This window comes from Lycium ferocissimum, chromosome 3 (assembly GCF_029784015.1).
Source record: "Lycium ferocissimum isolate CSIRO_LF1 chromosome 3, AGI_CSIRO_Lferr_CH_V1, whole genome shotgun sequence".
NCBI lineage: Eukaryota > Viridiplantae > Streptophyta > Magnoliopsida > Solanales > Solanaceae > Lycium > Lycium ferocissimum.
This window is the reverse complement of record NC_081344.1, coordinates 14025896-14046619: the sequence shown is the minus strand read 5'-3', so window position 1 is coordinate 14046619 and position 20724 is coordinate 14025896. Positions and strand designations below refer to the sequence as shown.

At 32.9% G+C, this 20724-nt stretch overlaps 2 protein-coding genes across 2 annotated transcripts; one reads left to right on the top strand and one right to left on the bottom strand.

Annotated features, from left to right (window-relative positions):
- Window positions 1-177: 177 nt before the first annotated feature.
- LOC132050968 (peroxidase 22.3-like) lies at window positions 178-1928 on the bottom strand. Its single transcript, XM_059442288.1, is given in 4 exon segments — window positions 178-543; window positions 546-1050; window positions 1299-1493; window positions 1647-1928. Coding segments are annotated over 4 exon segments (954 nt in total). The 5' UTR covers window positions 1860-1928; the 3' UTR covers window positions 178-502.
- A 14385-nt stretch (window positions 1929-16313) lies between these two features.
- On the top strand, window positions 16314-20477 carry LOC132049796 (alanine--glyoxylate aminotransferase 2 homolog 2, mitochondrial-like). Its single transcript, XM_059440729.1, has 9 exons — window positions 16314-16664; window positions 17809-18039; window positions 18252-18422; window positions 18902-19045; window positions 19117-19296; window positions 19412-19643; window positions 19783-19896; window positions 19983-20069; window positions 20204-20477. The coding sequence occupies exons 1-9, from the start codon at window positions 16413-16415 to the stop codon at window positions 20245-20247; spliced, it is 1455 nt and encodes a 484-aa protein (XP_059296712.1). The 5' UTR covers window positions 16314-16412; the 3' UTR covers window positions 20248-20477.
- The last annotated feature ends 247 nt before the right edge of the window (window positions 20478-20724 follow it).

The window sequence follows — 20724 nt, the reverse complement described above, 5'->3', positions numbered from 1 at the left end:
AAAAATTGGTATCATGGAAGAGTTACTACTCTTCTTCTATACAAATATATTAATTAAGGTACGTCAAACGTATATATCCTATACATCTTGTTTTGATAATCCTTTGAATTCTTGACTGGACAAATCCTAAAAGTAGGCATTTGCATTCTATCCATGTTGATCTCCCCTTTAACTGTCTTGGGAAAACTTATATAATGCAATTAAAACTAAATAAATCAGCAAGACAACTTTAAAGATAAAATCAATAGTACATCAAGGGAAAAGGAACTCGTTCACTGAAAAGCATCTTGGATTAACTCAGCAATTAAAACAACAAGATCAAATCTCTCGCTAATTAAAAAATTACCGCACAACTCTACCAAGTCTCTCCGTTCACAATTAACTTATTTTATGGAAGAGAGACTCTTCAAATGAGTAAAAGATCACAATTACACTAAAAAATAATCAAATTCTTGAAACACTTTATTCATCAACATCATTAATTACCACCTCTTAGTTCCTCTTAGTTCAACTTCCTGCAGCTTACGCGAATTTGACCTTGATTCCCGTCAATGGCTTGATATTTCCCATCTTAATCATAGACTGAGCAAAATCTTTAGAGAAAGTCCCGAGGTTGGTGCTATATGTCTTAACAAGATTATCAGTCTTACCACCATTAAATAGTGCTTGATCAGAGTGCAGAAGTCCTTTCTTTGACACCAAGTTACTAAAATATTTCGAGTCGAAAAGAGCTGGAGTTGGATCAAGTGGAGCAAGGTTGGAATTTCCTCCATTACGTGGACAAGTAGCTTGGCGCTGTCTTGCAAAGGTGGAGTCAATGTTAGTCTCGTTGTAGATGCGATTCCTGAAGGTGAAACACTGAGCAAACCCTAGGGTGTGGCCCCCAGAGAGCGCAACGAGATCTTTCTCATCCAAACCTTGCTTCTTAAAGTTGTTAATAAGTGCAGGTAAGTCCATGAATGGAGTTGGAATATCATTGTTGGCTGTGGTTCTACTTGCTGTAGTGGAGTCCCTTCTTCCCAGTGGCACTTCCCATGTTGGTCCACCTAACTGTTCATGAAAAACCATTAATCGACTACTCTATTACTAATTTAATTTTTAAGGGTTCGTTATAGTAGCTATTGCAGCTAGCATACAAGCATTTTTCTAGCATAAATATGCTTGTTCACAATTATTAAAATTTTGAATTGGTATAGTATTTAAATTACTCTAAATTTTAACCGTGGAAAATGTCCTATACTAGTAAAGAAAAACAATTGACAACAACAAAATGAACTTAGAGTTGATAAATTACGCACCGCAACTACAGAGTCACGAGCTGCAACTGCCACAATGTCTGCACAAGACACAATTGGACGTCCACAACATTTATCAACCTCCGACTTGATTTTGTCAATCACGTCAAATCCTCTAATAGAATTGTTATTAGGTACAGCAGTCTTTTCGCTGTCAATAGTCGCGGTTTTGTCTAGAAGAATTGAAGCGTCGCAACCCTGTTTACAAGAAATACATTAGTATAACATCTCAAGAAATAAATAGAACATAAGCACGTACATAGTACTAGTCTAATTTAGAGCCTTTTTTGATGTAGGAGTAATTGCATGAATTGAAAAATGTTAAGTATGAAATAAGGAAAAGAATCTCACATTGACGAAACAATCATGAAAATGTAATCGTAGCAAAGAGGCGCCCATTCGCCTCTCTTTCTTCACTGCATCCTCAACGACTCGTTTTATGGTCGGCAAAGCTTCGGGACAAACATGATTGTAGAAATAAGGTGAAAGAGAATTCGAAAGTGCCATGCTTGCTAGAGAAAACATAACTAAAACATGAAGAAAAAAGAAGCGATTCGAAGCCATTTCTAGTGCAATATTTTATGAAGGTACTACACTTTTACGTGTGCTGCTTATGCTTGTGTGTGACGAAGAGTGTAAAATGTGGCTGTATTTATAGGTAGGAGAAATGTTGACTATGGCAACACGACAATATTTCTAGGTTTAGCAACTCTCAAAGAATAAGCAAGACATTGACAATCTCTAACAAGACAGTGTTTTTTTAGTAATACACTGGAAAGAATCAATCCGCTTGCCCGATATTTTAAGACTTATGGTTCACAAAATATTGCAACCTTTTAGAGCCTGTTTAGATCGACACCTTCAAAATGAATTTGGTATAATTACTATGGTATTAATTACATAGCCTTTTTTGTGGTAACTTTGTAATATATTTTACGTTGATAAATAAAATATATAGAAACCAAAAAAATGACATAGCCTTGTTTGTTTGTCATAACGTAATTAAATGTTAGTATTTGATTTGTCATGTTTGGTCGTGCAGGTGTTACTAGAGTCTATATAGTTAGATTTTTTATTTATTTTTATATAAAGTTAGTAATAGATGGACAAATAAATTACTTTTAGATGGACAAACAAATAAAATTTAATGCATGACAAATATATGCGCTGATAAGATCAAAATTTTATATATTACTAAGTACTTAAGATCATGTTTTATACAAAATATATATTTGATAATTATAAATTTATAACTCATATCGTAAGAGTGATTGGTATCTTCCCACTTATATGAATATAATAAAATTCATGACTTTTTCCTTTTTAAAAATAATAAAAGAATATGTATGAGTTTACAAAGTACTTTTTATAATAAATATTTGTACTAATAAAATAGGGAAAAAGGCTAGTAAAACACGAATTAATTTTTAATTAGTGTTTGTCACATATTTGAAATGGAAGAGATAGAACATTTGAAGAATTTCCATGCACGTAATCACAGAGATCCTCACCTTACTTGAATATCTAATTTCATGCTGGCCAAGTAATTTTTTGACCAGATAAACAGTCCAAAATTATGTGATCATACTCAACTACACACAAATTAAATTCAATTAAAAGGCATATTTCCAAACAGGCTTATTGGGTCGCTCGTCTTATGATAATTAATAATGTAACCTAACTAGTATTTAAGTTTCGTATTGACTTATATGGGTACGTGTAGGTGTGGGTGTGTTTATTAGTTGAGACTTTTAAAATAAAAAAAATAAAAAACTGTGTTTTTTGTTTTGGTTACATAGGGGATTGGGAAGGGAAAATGGAGGAGAGAATTACAATAAATGAAAGTTCAGGTAGCCAACCAACTGAGCTACTAGATCCCTACTATTAGTTGAGACTTTGGTATGGTAGTAATATCTCCCACTCTATATAACAGGGCACTTATTGGGATTCTCTTTTTTACATGAGCGGAAAAAGGGGTTTTAAAGTAATTGGGATTGTTTTAGAAGAAAAAACTAAATTTACCCCCTAACTGACTTTTATTTTAAGTGCTTTATTACTTGTCGTGTCGATACTGTAATGATGGGACTAATGATTAAGATAGACCCGGCGACTAAGATTTAAAAATTGAAGAATGATATAACAATTTTCTCCAAGGATATGACCAAAAGGTTTACTTCATGACAGTAATGGTTTCATTCGATGGATATTACATATGGGGACTGGGGAGAGTAATCGTGGATAATATTATATTTTGTGGCGACTAACAACTCCAAATTGACCGAAAAAAGTAATTTGTAAACGTACATATCAAGAACAAAATAAATAAAAAAAGAATAACGTGGAGGGTATTGGGTACGAAGGAAATGATATCCACGGAAAATATTTTTCTTGAAAATAATAATTTTTTACTTATTTTCTAGTGTTTAGTAAGTAAACAAAAAATATTGTCCCAAAACCATTTAATTTAGGCAAATACTACCTAAAGGGTAAAATGGGTGGGGTGGTGGGCGGTGGTCTGTTGGATGGTAAGAGGTGGCAATCAGTGCAGAATCTAAATTATGAAACTTGTTTTTTCGAATTTTACTAGGGAAATTTATCAATGAAAGGTTTTCAATTAGTGTCTGTTTCTCTACTTAGAAAATCAGCTAATCAAGCTGCTCATGCTTTAACTAGGGCGACTGTTTTTATGTCTGGTTCGATAGAATGGAGGTCTGTCCCACCATCTTTTATTTTTGATGTACTCGATTTTGATTTGAGTAATAATTGAGAAGACGCCTTTTCAAAAAGAAAAGAAAAAATTATCTCCCTTTTCAAAAAGAAAAGAAAAAATTATCTTCCTAGAGAAAATAAGCTAAAACTTAAACTAACTAAACATAGAAAAATTGAAAACTATTCCATACCAAACACACCCTTAAGTGTGGACTATACCGGGAAAAAACTCCCTTTTGGGTTTATACTAAATGTCAACGATAAAAACATGCAAATAAAATAATTGCGAGGGGTAGCGATTGGTTAGGACTGATGTTGAAGGTCTTAATTAGTTCTTTAAGTAATAGAGTTGAATACTTGCCACAGCTCTATTTTATTGGCTCATTCATTAATCATTACTTATATAAGTTAATTTCAAGTTTATATATATCCTATGTATGGTCCCTTGGCATACCGTGTGTCATCGAAAAATCTTTTGACAAAGTATGATGAAGAAGCAGCGTGATCAGTAGATCAACAACTACGTTTAAATATAATACACTTTGTGTCTATTGAGGATTTTATACTATCATGGTTCATTGGTTCTGCATGGATTGACATACACTGCTTTTTAGAGCTTCAGATAATGAATTGAACTGACAAATTAAATAATTGTGTTCCTTCTGTCCGAATTCATGTGGCATCATTCAAACTTCAAGAGTCAAATAAGTTTTTTTATCGCGGTTTTTTCATATACTTTGTAAACATCTTGAATTGTTAATTATTATGACTTATAGTGTTTCTTATGTAATTTTTGAATATATAAATTCTATGCAAAAAAAGCTTAAAAGATTCTAAGTTTGAAGTATTGAAAAAAATTGAATCTCAAAATCTGAACAATGCCATATAAATTGAGGCAGAGAAAATATTACATTATCTCCGCAAAAAACATCAATTGATTGACGGTCTATATCTTTTAGACTATTATTAATGGATACTTTAAATCATACTAATTCAAATTATATAGACTATGACTTTGTACCAGAAAAAAGAGTTTATTTTCCAAATATTGTAGATAAAATGGACGATATTTTAGGCAACACTTAACTCTGTTAGCATAGGATGACAGAGGCGAATGCAGAATTTGAATATTATGAGTTCGAATTGTAAAAATTTCTTGGGGTACCTATTTTGGGCGAGCTATTTAAGTAATACCCTTTTTTTTTCACGTGTACTAACTGTTTCTTTTCGCTCTTCTTGCTGAGGCGTACATGTCTGAAATTCTAGCCCATTTTTACATGTAGTTCATGCATATATGCATGACCGGAGTGCAAGCAAACTTGGGGAAAAAAATGTGTTAAATGAGTTTGTTAGATTTGTTGTATTTTTGACAAATTTATGATTGGGGTTTGTTCTTTATGATATACGGATCCAGGAACTTCTGTTTCAAATTTGAGTTTATTTAGAGTAGATTTGGATGTTAATCGTGTGTTGGATTGTTGAAATTCGAAAAACATATTATAACTTTTTGTTCAGGCGCACATGTCTGAAATTTCAGCTCCCTTTTACATGTATGTCAATTATATACGATGCATACATACTTGAAAAAAATATTTTTGAGAAAAAAGATTCACACACATGACTGAAATTTTAGCCTTATTTTTATATGTACTTTAGTCATGTACGACTGAAGGTCAGGCATACATAAAAAAAATTCAGACATATATGACTGAAATTTGAATCAATTTTTATATGCACCTCAGTCAAAAATGTCTGAATTTCCTTGGGAAGCCATACCAAACATCAGGTGAAAACTTCTGATGTTTGGCCTTCACAACGCCACACTTTCAAACGTGAATGCCTGAAGTTGCCAAGCTTCATGTGTAAAATGGGTACTCGCGCAAAAAAAAAAAAAAGACAGGTATTACTTAAATGGCGTGACCAAAAGAGGGTATTTATACACTTTCCCTGCTCCAGTTTAATATTCTACTCCAAACGCATTCGATTTGCTGAGTTCGAAATCTATTATTTGTACTTGTTTAGTGAATTTTTCAAATACATATACAATGTCTAAGCTAAATTATTAAATTTTAATGAACCCGTAATTTATGCACTACATCCACCTGTATCATGAGAAGATTGTGCAAGGTGTCATGGTTACCAAATTCATCTCTAATTCTATAAAAAAAAAAAATCTACAATTTCAAAAGCAATAAGCTTGAAGTTGTCGAGTTGCTTCACTCCAGTTTGAGAGGGGGTGATAGAGACCGTCATAGAGAGATGAGACCAAGCTAGTTTTATTCAACAACTTAGGTAGTTGTATATAAGCCTTCAAGTTCTGTAGATATATACATAATATTTAAATTATGTTAGGTCTGATCTTTGCTAATCAGTTCATATTCAATCTCTAAATAGAGACGGCTTTAATTTGTATTTTGTATGTACTCGTATGTTGAGCACACGGCACAACTTGTGCCTTCGTGAGGCAGAAAACAATTTTCTGGTGTCATTATGATTGTTATATTATTTAAATTGAACTGATTAGTACAAAATTATCTCCGCAACAAAGTGAGGTTCTTTTTTCTTCCAAATTTGTGGATAGAATGGACGTTGTACTAGGCATTAGTATTTAAATACTTAACAATTCACAAAAGTACAATCTGGTTTCCTTAGAAGGCAGTCTAAATATCACTTTGATATGTCCAATTTAATTCATCCAAAAATTCAGCTAATATATAGCTCAAATTGACTCACGAAAAATCTTATCAAAATATTTATATATAAAAAATCATCTTATTTCATATGTCATAAATAGTCATAATAAAAGAAATTATTAAGTAACTAAACAAATTAAACAAAGAAATTAAAACTTGTGCAATTGGCGTATACTACTGTTTATAACTATTGGCAAGCTTTTAGCCAAAGATTAGGCTTAGCAATTGAAGCCCAAAATTTTTTATAGTAAATAAACAATCTCGATTTACTCCTAAATGGACGAAAATATTGGAGAAACTTCATTTTTAGAGTCAATTCCACAAATGGTCATTGAACTTGTAGGAAAGTCCCCCTAAAGTAACTTTCGAATTTTTTTGGACAATAAGGTCATCAAACTATGTCCATGTTTCCAAAAAAGTAAAACCATCTATTTTTGATATAAAAAACCCTTAACTCATTTTTAAATTATAAAACCCATTTGAATATTTCTATTTTACTTTCAAAATGTGAAATCTTAATTCTAATAAAAATTTCAGAATATTACAAAATCATATCCCAGTGGACAATAAGAGGATACAGTTGAATGGTAATAGAACTGAGCACAGAGCTTAACTATAGGTTTTTTAACTGATTGTAAATTATTCTCCGTGATATATAAAATTTTCAATAATAAAAGAAAATATTTAGTATTTTTATTTTCTTGGAGGTGAACTTGTAATATTTTGATTTTATTTAAGTTTTATAAATAAGTGGATTACAATTAAAAATATTCAGTATTTTTGTTTTCTTGGAGGTGAACTTGAAATATTTTGATTTTATTTAAGTTTTATAAATAAGTGGATTTAGTATTTTTATTTTCTTGGAGGTGAACTTGTAATATTTTGATTTTATTTAAGTTTTATAAATAAGTGGATTACAATTAATGTAAACATTTTATATTTAGAAAGCATATATACAACTAATTGTAAAAGTGTTTTCATTTTTGCGACGTCGTTATCCAACACGATTTTTTTCTTGAGCAACCTTGAGACCGAGCCCTGCCTCTCACCTTTCGGTTCATTGCAAGGAAAGAGTCAAAAGAAAAAAGGAAGCTTTCGGCGGACGCAAGCCCTCGGGACTTGACACTTGGACACCGGGAAGCTTGCCCCTTGAGACTAGGTCCTTCGTTTGGAACTGCCCTTTTCCTTTCCAAAGTGGAATCCAAATATTCTACCAATAAACCAATCTCGTTAATGGGTTTTATAATTTATATATGGGTTAAGGGGTTTTATGTCTAATAATGGGTTAATTTACTTTATTGGAAACAAAGACATAGTTTGATGACCTTATTGTCTAAAAAAATTCAAAAGTTATTTTAGTAGAACTTTTCTATAAGTTCAATGACCATTTGAGGAATTAACTCCCATTTTTACCATCATCTCATTTGGAGTTCACCTCTGAAAACCATCAAATTTAACCACTATCACCATAAAAACCTTCTCAGTTCATTGGTGACAAAATCTCATTAAAACTCCAATTTTGAAGTCGCAACCGAACTCGTATCTCAACTTTTTAATTTTTTTAGTGGGTGTCTAGATAATGCTATATAAAGAATTCGAGAAAAGATTTGGGGTGATACAGACTAGTTTGGAGTCAAAAAAACATAGCTGAATTCGACTTGTTAAACTCAATGCGACTATATACATCAGATATGTATATTATGTATATCAGCGTATATCACAAATGTTTTTATGGATGTATACCAATATACATGATATACAAGAGATACATTGACATACATGAAAGAAATACTCGGATATACAAGGGAGTTAATTATACTGATACAGAGGGGATATATATGTATGTACAAGGAAGGTAGAGTAGTCTTCAATCTTCATTTTCAGTCTGAAAATCAAGCCAAACTTGCCTCAAATCGTCTCCAAACACCCCCGAAATTAATATTAAAGCTCCTTAAAATGGTTCCACTAAAACTCGATAACAAATCACATTTGTGGAGGATCGAACATTTCGAAATTAATGGGTTTCACTTAGTTGGAACGATGATTTTGTGGTATTCTTTTTGTGGTCATTCAATAACAAATTAAACAAATGAGGGTGGTGTGATTTTTTTGTGACTTGGGCATCAATTACTGGAAGCTTTGATCCTGCTTCAATTCAAAGATGATCTTCTTGCTCTCATTGTTCCTCTTTACGGCATTGTTACGGTTGCATTTAAAATGATGGCTTAAAATTAGTGTTATTTTTTTTTTTTTGTGGTCGGGGGAGGGGAGGGGAGGGTGGAAGGAGTATCTATGCGCTGATATGCGTGAAGATAATGAGTAATTGATAGTAGTTGGGTGAAAAATACACTCTACTTTCTTTTATTAGCTAAGTTTGTCATATGTTATAAGTTGGGCTATATACCCCTGCTGTTACCAAAGTTAAAAAAATTACTCCTCTATTGGATGAAATCCCCCAAATCAACCTCAATTCGCCACTTAAAATTACCCGATTTTTCCTTTTAACCTGACCCACCTAATGAAATAACCCTCACGTTTAGAGTTAGGACCACTTTCTTTAGTCAACATGAAAGCCAATCTTTCACCTCATGGACACTCTCAGGTTTGATATTGATCACGAACGTTGAATTAAACGATGCTAAGATGTTTTTCTTTCGATACCACAGATTCAAAGGCTGTGAATATCATATTCTTCCATATAATCGCCAGTTACTTGGACAACATCAAAAGCTATGTAGGAATTCGGTAGTGATGAAATCATTGTCGTGTTGCTTGGTGAATCTTGAGTAAGCTGAAACTTGGACAATCCACTCTAAGAACCAAAAACACTTCTAAGAAAAGTATGAAAATGAACAAAAGATGAAGAGGGGAAGTTCAATAACTAATCTTGCCTAGAATATCAACATATAACAAAAGATATATTTTTGTTACCTCAAGAGTGGGAATGTGGAAGGTTTGTTGTAAAAATTTGGACTTGAATATCTTTGTGAAAAAATGAATTAAGAAGGAAATGATGAATGCTCATCAGTTGAAACAAATGAGGTGAATGTTTCTCCATTTTAATTAGGTGGATCGGGTCGGATTAAAAAAAAAAGGAAAAAAAAAAGAGAGAAATCGGATAATTTTAAGTGAAATTGGAAAATTGAGGTTGATTTGTGGGACTTCATCCAATCAAGGGGTAATTTTGTTAACTTTGACAAAGGCAGGGTATAAATAGCCCCAACTTGTAACAGAGGTTAAACTTGCTAATAAAAAATACATAAAAGGGGAAAAGAGGATGAGGAAGTATGCCTCGGGCGAAATTCCCATCAAAAGGGGAAAAGATGATCTAGAAGTATGCCTAATGTGCTTAGAATGTTTCCCCTAGCCGAATCGAAAGAGCATATAATGAAGTGTGAGTTTACATAATTAGCATTTCTTAGAGATAGACACGGTCCGTAATTTTCCGTCACCCTGAGACTTTTTCTCTCACGATTTTCTAACTCACTGTCACACTTCCATTTCCGTCCTGAAAATTTCATGTTTGCTATCAATTATGAGAACCTAGCTCAGCGAAAGATAGCGAAAAGAATACCTAAGTGCCCTTCTCACCCACAAAAAATGTCAAATGTGTTTACAACTTTCATCAGGGCAATTTATTTTAAAATATTGATTATGCTTATGTTTATACCAATTTCTGTTATTTCTCTGCTTGTTCTCCTATCTATTTTATTCAACACATTTAGATAGGTAAGCTTATGTTTATACATATACTCTTTCGTTCCCTCTCTTTTCTAAAATAAAAGGGACTAGGGTTGTATTACTTTATATGATGGGTAAACGGGTCACGGGTCATGAGTTAAAATAATTGGGTTTGGGAGTCTACGTAGAGCCTACGTGGCTGATTTTTTTGTGTTGTGGAATCCAAGTCACACTTCCATTCATAAAAGGGCAAATATACCAAGTATCCTAATGGGGAGGGCAAATTTGATCCCAAACTTTGATGGAGGACAAATTTAAACTGTAAACCATACTTGAAGGGTAAATTTAAACATTTGCCTTTTGAATAGTAATTGAGAACACCCCTTTAAACAAAAAAACGAGAGTACGCATTTTCATTTTTAAACAAACTCGATGGGCAGCTATGATTGAGAAACTTACTATTAACTCAGCCTTTTCAGTCTAAATAAGATTTAAGTGTGTGTGACTTAAAGTTGGTGGAATTAGTCAGCACTAATTTGGAAGCTTTTGGTTAAACGGACAACAATAGAACATGGTGCTTCATACATTGGTTAACCAAAGTTTTAAAATACCTTATGATGTTATTGGAAATCCATGTTGGCGGATGATTCTATAATGTGTAACTTTTTTTTTTTTGTTTTTTATTCGGTGATTGATATTTATATGAAAGTTTTTTTTTTTTTTAATCTTTTATTCAAACAATGTATTTGTTAAGAAATTTATTAAATGGGTAAACATTAATTAAATTTAGAATTCAGTAACTTGAATTCGTCATTCTAATTCAGAAACCATAAAGTTGAAATCCAGGATTAGCCTCTGCGAACATAATTTATGGCTTTACGGGACCCAATAGCTTTTGCATAAACCTTGTATTCTTATTAAGAAATCTTTCAAACATCTATAAAATATGTGATTGTGAATTTGATTATTATTGTATATTAACTTTAAATCGTTCTACGAACTCATAAACTTCAAATCTTGAATCTATCTTCAAGTAAAGCTTATGAAGGATGAATTGCTTCCTAGCAAAAAAAAAAAAAAATCATTTATAAAACTCGAACTCAAGACTTCAAATTAAAGTTGCAAAAATCTTATCATCCATCACAAGAGGTTTGGGTGGAAACATTACAAGTAGACATGACCACATAAGATGATAAGAACGTCATCTTAATTATTAGTGGTGTTGATACGTTGTTTCCTATATATGATTCAGCCTTGTGACGTGATTGATTGGTCTCTTAACTATAATTATATATATTTAGCAGAACCCAATATTAAATATTCACACAAATGACTAATGTGTCGATATCTCTAGCATTATTGCCATTGTAATCGAACACTACTACTACATATGTAAATTCCGATTGGTGAGTATATAAATATATTTGATAGTGATAATGAGGCTACCTGCTTTCTTTGCGGGAAAAATGGCTAGATGATGTTTCATCTTTGAAGGTGGTTCAGAGAGATGGGCAGATGCATGGAAGACTGTAACAATTACAATAATTGTTTTGCATCTTTAGCATATGCTTTTGCCTTTTTGAAGAAACAAATCTTATTGTTTAGTCCGTACTATTTCTTGGAGAAGAGTGGAATTACAAGAAAACTTTATTGAATTTTAACGGAGGTAAAATCATAAAGAGTGCGATGTTTACACCAAATTAATAAGTATATAATAAGTATTTTCACAAAAAATTTATCATGTCATCGCTGATGAATTAAGTGTATTTTCCTCTCAATTTTCCGTTACTCGTGATAAATTATTATGACTATGCAAATAATGAGTACAAGTAAGTATACCTCATGGATAACTACAGATCTGTTGGCAGGAATGTAGCTAGAGCTTAAAGGTACAAGTTCAGCAAAACTCACTAGTTTTTACTGAAATAATTTATCAACCCCCCAATAACATGTATTTTCAAGAAATTAAAACTTATAAATTCAAAATTCTAATTCCTCTACTACTAGCATCAGGGGCAGATCCACCTTTTAGGGTGGGGTGGCATGGCACCCCCTAGATTGATAAATTTTGTATATAGCTATATTGTAATTTGCTTAAATTAGGTTAAATATTTGATCCTGCCACCTCCAGTAGCAAATTAGATAAAAGTATCATGGCTGTTAGACACAAGTTTGAATCTATCTTGAATATTTTCGACTCCCGTTTTTCTTTGTGCTTTTTAGTTCCTTTGTACCAGTAATTCCCTTTTCGGCTCTCCCAATTTTCTATTTATCCTTTTATTATTTATATTGTCTTTCCTCCATTCTATTATTTTATTTGTGATCTCTAGCGAGAACACACAAATAGAAATTTCAAAATCCCTTAAATTAAGTGTTTTTCTTAATCTCAAAACTATGAGTATTTAAATCGAACAACCTGGGTCTCAATGGGAAATTTGGATTGAGATCAAAATTCAATTTATTTTTATTTTTTATAATTTCTTTTATTTATTACTCCCTCCGTCCATATTTGTTTGTTTATATTTGACTTGAGACAGTCTTAATAAGCAATAAATAAAATGAGAAATGAATTGGAGTACTTAATAATAAGGTTAAAACAGGTATAAAATGATAAATTATGTTTTGGTTTTTCAAACTATACAACTTACAAGTAAAAGTGGACATATATTTTTAGTATAGTGGACAAATAAAAATGGACAAAAGGAGTGTATTATAAAAAATTGTGTTATTCTATAATTGTTAAATTCAATTTAAATCATTTTACTACTTAAATTGTATGGAAATTTCAAAATTATTGCTTAGAAAAAACATGAAATTTATGATTTATTTTCGAGAACTTGTAATTTATCTAATTCTATATTTACTTATGGGATGTAATTACCAATTGAAGAGTTTTTCTATTATTTTTCTTATTTTGATTGATGTAATTCCCTTATTGAAGATGTTATTTTACTTGTGCAAGTTTATTTTTTAATATAAATAAATGATGCAGGTTCGTTGGTGAAAATGTTGATTTTACCTTGTTGTTATTGGGTGTGATTCCTTATTTAATGTGTTAATTATGTTCGTTTCTTGATTTTTGAGATGTAATTTTTATATTTGCAAATAAAAAAGGCCTATTAAGTTGACCCGAATAAACTAAAAAGAGATGTACCCGACCCAACACGTTCCTAACAAGATGTACATTGAAAAAAATTTAGGCATCCAAACACCTTCAAATCCTAGATCCGCCTCTGACTGGCATATTAATATTTTTTATACACTTCGCTCTTTCCAATATCTATGTCACTACAAAAAAATGGGTAACTTATTGAGGTTGAAAGTTGCAATTCGCGGAGGTTTTAGTCTCTTAGAGTAACTAGTGGAGGCTAAAACCTCCGTGAATTGCAACTTTTAACCTCCGCAAATTATATATTTTCTTGTACTGTACAGAAAGAGTATCAAATTAAAGTAGCTTATCTATGTAGTAGAGTATATTGTTTTAAATTTTAGACATCGAATGCGTAATTTTGTTATGGAACTTCTAGCCAGGAGACACAATGACAATTGACGTATCGAGGATAGAAATGATGTTGGGGAATGTGAATAATCAAATAAAGATAAGTATTAAACGATATAAATGCATGTGCTATTCTATCACGATCATCACTGCCTGATTGCATACTTACAAGGCTACCTTCCATTTGTTCTTTATATCCCCCATGTCCGTCCTTTCCTCCTATGCGTTCAATAATTTACTCATCCCAATTGGAAATTTGGGATTCCAACTCATTTAATTAAACCTCAAATGGACCTGCACTATGGAAAAGCATAAATTCTCAGACATTAAAGCAGTAATCAAAAGTAACAAATGTCCAAGTTATGCGACGGTACATATGCGGACGGTACATATGCAAGCGGTAACTTTTTAAGTATTTTTTCTGGTTTTCTACCCGATATTCGGACTCGCTTTGGGGCTCGAATTAATTTCAATTTGCACTGCGTGAGGTTTACTAAATGAGAAAAAGTGTTGGAATTTTGGTGTGGATGAGACTCGAACTCATGAACTTTGGGTTGAGTTGTGAATGAAAAATGGAGGGTGTTGTTCCACATCGGAGAAAGGTGAAGAATCTATTAGGTAAAAAAAAACACTTCGATACTGGATTAAAGAGCTAGAAAGAAGATAGTTTATTGAAAAACAACGGTTTTCTTTTTTCAAAAAAGAACATAATTTTTCTAGCAAAGACACCACCAGTTTCCCTCTAATCTGCATTGTTTTCAAATTTAAGCAACGTCTTGTTAATTGAGTTTCTTAAAGTTTTATGAAATTTGGGTCGAATGAATAGGTAAAGTTGTGTGAGTTTGGAGTTCTAAGCTTTTCGAGTGATTATGTGCTTGTCATGTGCTATATTAGTTTGTTATATGTCACATCGAATTAAGTCCATTTTAACTTCTAAGAGCCAATATTAGCAGACTTTGAGACCTAAGAATAATAACCTGATAACTTAAGTGGGATACATTTATGGAACTTAATAACTTAATAACTTAATAAGTGTTTCGAACAAAGTTTTTAAATTTTTAAACGCAGGACGTGAAGTTCTACTTAAAAAGGGTAAAATTACGTGACATTTAGAGTTATAAGCTTTTCGAGTGATATTATACTCATCATGTGCTATATTATTCTTGTTTTATATCACTTGCGTCCGTTTTTGCTTCTTAAAGACAATGTTAGCAATGTTTGTGTTAAAAGAAGTATAATGATCTAATAACTTGAAGTGTGAAATAATTATGGAGCTTAATAACTTAAATGTTTCTAACAAAGATTTCAAATTATTATACACAGAACTAGAAGGCACTTGTAAGTATTCCGCTAAACATAGTTTTGTTTCCTTCATTTCGCACTAATGGAATGTTTAATTTCTAAAAGTAGTATAATCTAATACAGCACCTTTTAAAAGGTTAATAAAATACCCTAATGGATACAAATCTGATACACATGATTATTTCCAAGAATACAAGTAACCATTATTTCGCATTACGTAAACGGAACGTAACCAAAATCTGACAAGACTCTGAATGTACATCGGATATTATTCCCAATAATGCTAGCTATCAACCAAAAAAAAAAAAAAATAGCTACCTACCGAACCAAAGTTTATGCATTGTTAGTAAGTGATGTTAATGTACATGCATTAACAATCGAAAGTTTGATTTGGTTTTAAGGTAATTAAAGTACCAAACTAGCTGCCGAATTAAATTATTTTCCAGCTATATTATAGCCAATTTAGAATGGATTAAAAATTTATATTGGTTTATACTCTCTGTATATAATTTAAATTCTTTCCAATAATGCATCGAGTAACAGGATCTTAGTTATATACGTAAATAATTTTCTATAATATTAACATATTTTAAACTCTTATAGGAGATTTTTTTTTTCTTTTTTAAGATTATCAATTAATGTTGGCTTAATACATAGACAACCCTCAAACTTGTCAGCAAATTTTATTTAGACACTCGAATTACAGTTTGTTCCAATCAGCACTTGAAAATACGATAAATTGTTTCTATTACACTTTCAGTTTAAATTTTGAAATTTACACATGAATACTTGCAGCTTGTAAAAAACTTGTAGCGTTTGATCCACAAGGTCCCTCTGATTTCTTACTTAAACTCCTGTGAATTATGAGGACCACTGTATGGCTATTTATAGTTATAAAATAAATGAGTTGTGATAAGGACGAACTCCTTTCGATCAATCACATTAAAGTTGACATGACAATATTTGATTGGTCGAAACACGTCACTTATACAAGTTGCGCATTTTCATTGGACTTTAATTTAACCGGTAACACATGACACCATCCTATTGGCTCTTTTGTTTAACTTGGCGGGTCACGTCATTTGTAACACATGTCACCCTATCTCTCTCTATATATATGTGCACGTTCTAATTCCGTTTTGTGTCTCATTCTATTTCAACATATCATTTGTTTCCACACGTCATCTTTTTTAGACCATCCAAATTCCTCTCCACTTCCGTTCATCACCCAACATGCAGAGGCTTGTAACAAGAAGTGCAAAGTGTGTGGGAGATGTACGAGGTTTATTAACACAACAACGTTGTTGTTATTCTCAATTAGGCTTAGCAACATCTAAAAAGGATGATGATCATATGATCATTAATCCTAAGATGCCTCACTTCGACTACTCTCCACCACCATATGATGGACCCACTGGCGATGAAATCTTGAACAAACGAAAGGAGTTTCTTAGCCCTTCTATGTTTCACTTGTATCAAAAACCGGTGAGCCTCTCTTTAATTACCTGATGATTAGTGACATACAATCTTTAATTTTTTATAAAATAATTTAAGTAATAATTAAAAATATTTAAAGGGCATATGAATAATTTGCGGTTAAAGATTTTCTTGATTGACTTTCAAAATCTGAACAGTACTGGGATTTGGAACAGAGGGAGTACCTGATTGTCAGTGAAAATCTGAAACAGATAGAGAATTTGTACTGTAATTAAGTGGGTCTAACTAATAATTTGGGATTAAGACTAGTTGATTTTGTTGTTCTGAGCATAAAGATGTAATGTTTAATGGTTTTGGTTGGGTTGGGTTGGGATGATTAATTAATGTTATCTAGCCAAGTTCTGGTTTTCGTCATGGTGTTCCTGCGCAGTTAACGTGACTAGATTCCTTTAATTTCTATTTTTCTTTTTGCTTATTTTTGTCTTTCTTTTTTACCTCTAATTAGTGATTTGAAATATCTAAATAGCTATTTTGCTGTTTTTATTTTCCTTTCAATCCTGTTTTATACTTTTTTGATCCTTACAAACTGCCAGGGGTAACCCCATTATACTTTTTAAATAGGGGGTTCAAAAATATAAAAGAGTAGACAAAAAAAGAAGTGAAGGGGATTCAACGTCTACTATACATACATAAAAAATAATTTTCACCTTGTATATAGCGTGTAATTTTTTGCCAAAGTGGGTTCACCCCCTTGGCCCTCACTCCGCCTCGCTTGGGATTACACTTGGTGTGTTAGTTGTTAGTTGTTGCTGTTGTATATATCTAAATATAAGTTTGAATTCATGGATGTGTTTGCTAATCCCAAGCAAGTTGGAGTCAGGGAAATATTAAACAAAATAAAAATGAAAAGTACTACAAGTTCGCCGATGCTAAAGTGTCTATGCAAGAAAGCCTTAGTTAAATCTTGTTAGGCTTAAAGTTGAATCCAGCAAACTACTTTGAGGTCTGTTTTATATTCATTTTAATGTTCAGATTCAGTGTTACTATATATTGTACACGCCAGTTAACTACAGTTAGTACTGGTCCGAGAATTCCCTATTCAGTGTTCTTTAATTTCTTTTTGGTATTATTTACTGTATATTGAGATTGACAAGGTGCTTTAATTTGGGGTGATTGTGGTTATTATGTGCAGCTGAATTTGGTACATGGAAAGATGCAATACTTATTTGACAGCAATGGACGTAGATATCTTGATGCATTTGGAGGAATTGCAACTGTATCTTGTGGGCACTGCCACCCTGATGTGGTAGAGGCTATCGTAAACCAAACCAAACGCTTACAGCACTCAACTATCTTATACCTTAATCACGCGATTACTGATTTTGCTGAGGCACTTGCTTCTAAATTACCTGGTGATCTCAAGGTATTCCTTTACTCTTTGGCTTACAAGTTATTTTAACTTATATGCACAATACTTGTAACCGTCCATAAGAAGAGAGATCAATAGCCTAGAAAATTAGGCAAGGTTATATGCTATAACGGATACACTTATAGTGTAAAAGTACTTGCAATTTCACTGTTTATACTTAATATCCATGTCTACAATCTTATCGTGACATATTATTGCTTTCCCAGGTTGTGTTCTTTACTAATTCTGGGACTGAGGCAAATGAATTAGCAATCATGATGGCAAGACAATACACCAATTGTCATGATATCATCTCTTTAAGGAATGCTTACCATGGAAATGCAGGTGTCACTATGAGCACCACCGGGCAAAGCATATGGAAGTTCAACATAGTACAGGTATAACAACATCCTATTCTGTGAATTGCTATTCCTATGTGTTTGCATTATGAATAACTATCAAGATGTCTTATGCAGAATGAATTTTCTTGACCATTTTAATGCGAAAAAATCACATGCCCTGTCTATGTAGGCAGCCGTCCAAGTATTTATCAGATGACTATTTGTGAAGTTACCGTATAGGAGTTAATTGATCATTCTGTTATATTACTTGGTATCTTATCATCATTATGTTGGATATTCTCCTTTGTTAGGTCTGATATTCAGTGGAATAATAGTGGGCAGCGGATGAAAATTGCCTCTATATAACAAGTTTAATGTTTCTATCCATTCTAAAGACATTTGATTATCTGTAACAATTGGAGTAATAGGGAACCTGCAATAGTGTTTATTGGGAAGCATATGATGGTGCCATAATAACTCCTTGTTATGTTTATTACTCTGTCTCATGTTCACTTACTATTTACTTTGCTGATCAGAGTGGAGTTCATCATGCCATAAATCCTGATCCATACAGAGGTGTTTTCGGTTCTGATGGGGAGAAGTATGCAGAGGACGTTGAAGATCTTATCCAATCCGCAACATCTGGGAGGGTTGCTGCTTTTATGTCTGAAGCTATACAGGTAGTCATCCCTCAATGATGTTCCGTACAACATCGCGTGTATCATCCTCTAAATGTTCCTTTTAAGTGTAGGGTGTTGGTGGGATAGTTGAATTGGCTCCAGGTTACTTGCCTGCTGCATACAGCACTATACGAAAAGCTGGAGGCCTTTGCATTGCAGATGAGGTTCAAGCTGGATTTGCTCGAACCGGAAGCAACTTCTGGGGATTTGAGAACCAAGGAGTGGTTCCTGACATAGTGACAATGGCAAAAGTCAGTCTCTTCAACAATGACAGTCTGCTATTTTCCATACTCGATTACAAAAGAAGACGTCCTTCTCTTTATAATTTGGCCAAAAATTAAGCTTCTTTTACTTCGTCATTTCCAGGGCATTGGAAATGGAATACCCCTTGGGGCTGTGGTAACAACTCCCGAGATTGCACGGGTCTTGACTCCTAGTCATCATAATTACTTCAACACATTTGGTGGAAATCCCGTGTGTACTGCTGCAGGACTTGCTGTCCTTAATGTGATTGAAAAAGAGAAGCTTCAAGAAAATGCCCGTGTTGTTGGTTCCTACTTGAAAGAGCGCCTTATGGATTTAAAAAATAAGCATGAAAGTGAGATTTTTTTCTCCTTTCACCCTTATGATTATTACCTCTAGAGGAGGATGATCAAATCATTTTTATAAACGAACCACTGCATCTCTATCATTGTCATTTTCAATTGACTATGGCTTCTGCAATAATGTTTATGCAGTTGTTGGTGATGTGAGGGGAAGAGGACTGCTTCTAGGCGTCGAACTAGTCACTGACCGCAAACTGAAAACTCCTGCAAAAGTTGAAACTCTGCATATCATGGACAAGATGAAAGGCAAGTTTCTTTTAAATCGTCATCCTTTTGTCCTGTCGTTAAATTAAACCTTACGTATTAACTTAGTTTATCTATTCGGTTTAAAGATATGGGAGTACTAGTTGGCAAGGGTGGATTCCGTGGAAATATCTTCAGAATTACTCCTCCACTTTGTTTCACTAAAGAAGATGCAGGTACTTTTTAGCTCTTAGAAGTACTTAATTGCTTCCAAATCTCTTCCTTCCTTTCTCAAAGGAAATTAGCTACTACATGTTTTCCCAATTCAAGCTTTACTCGGGCTCTTATATATCTAAAACTTTGATTGCAGATTTTCTAGTTGATGTCATGGATTGTGCAATGTCAAAGATATAATGGCTCCTCTTCACTACACGCGTACATGCGTTCAAGATGCTACACTATAACAGTTTGGCAATTACATTATCTCGTATATGATAATGCCATAGTTAATGGAACTCTTTCATACAGCTTTTATCTTCATATGTCAGTTGAAAATCAATAGCCAAATGTATCTGTATGGCCTACTTAAGTACGTACTGTACCAAACGATCATATAATATGTGAGTCAACAGCTCGTTGTCTCTAGCACACCATGGAAATACCTCGGCCTTGTTTTTCTAATAGCCTGGTTAAGCTTCTAAAATCAATTTATTTTAAAAAATATTTTTTTTTCAAGTATAGCACATCACCTTATTATCACCTGCAATCATACCTCGAGATAATATTAGGACGACAATGTGCGTATACTGAGTCAAAACTAACACTAATACCCTTGGTTTGTGTTCATATTTCATGATTTATCTGATGAGTCAACAACTAGTTGCCTAAGCA

What these genes read in the sequence shown, in the direction of transcription:
- LOC132049796 (XM_059440729.1), top strand. Translation starts at nt 16,413, where the DNA reads ATGCAGAGGCTTGTAACAAGAAGTGCAAAGTGTGTGGGAGATGTACGA. An exon ending in GGAAGTTCAACATAGTACAG is followed by an intron (nt 18,423 to 18,901) that starts GTATAACAACAT and finishes TTTGCTGATCAG; the next exon opens with AGTGGAGTTCATCATGCCAT. An exon ending in TTATGTCTGAAGCTATACAG is followed by an intron (nt 19,046 to 19,116) that starts GTAGTCATCCCT and finishes TTTTAAGTGTAG; the next exon opens with GGTGTTGGTGGGATAGTTGA.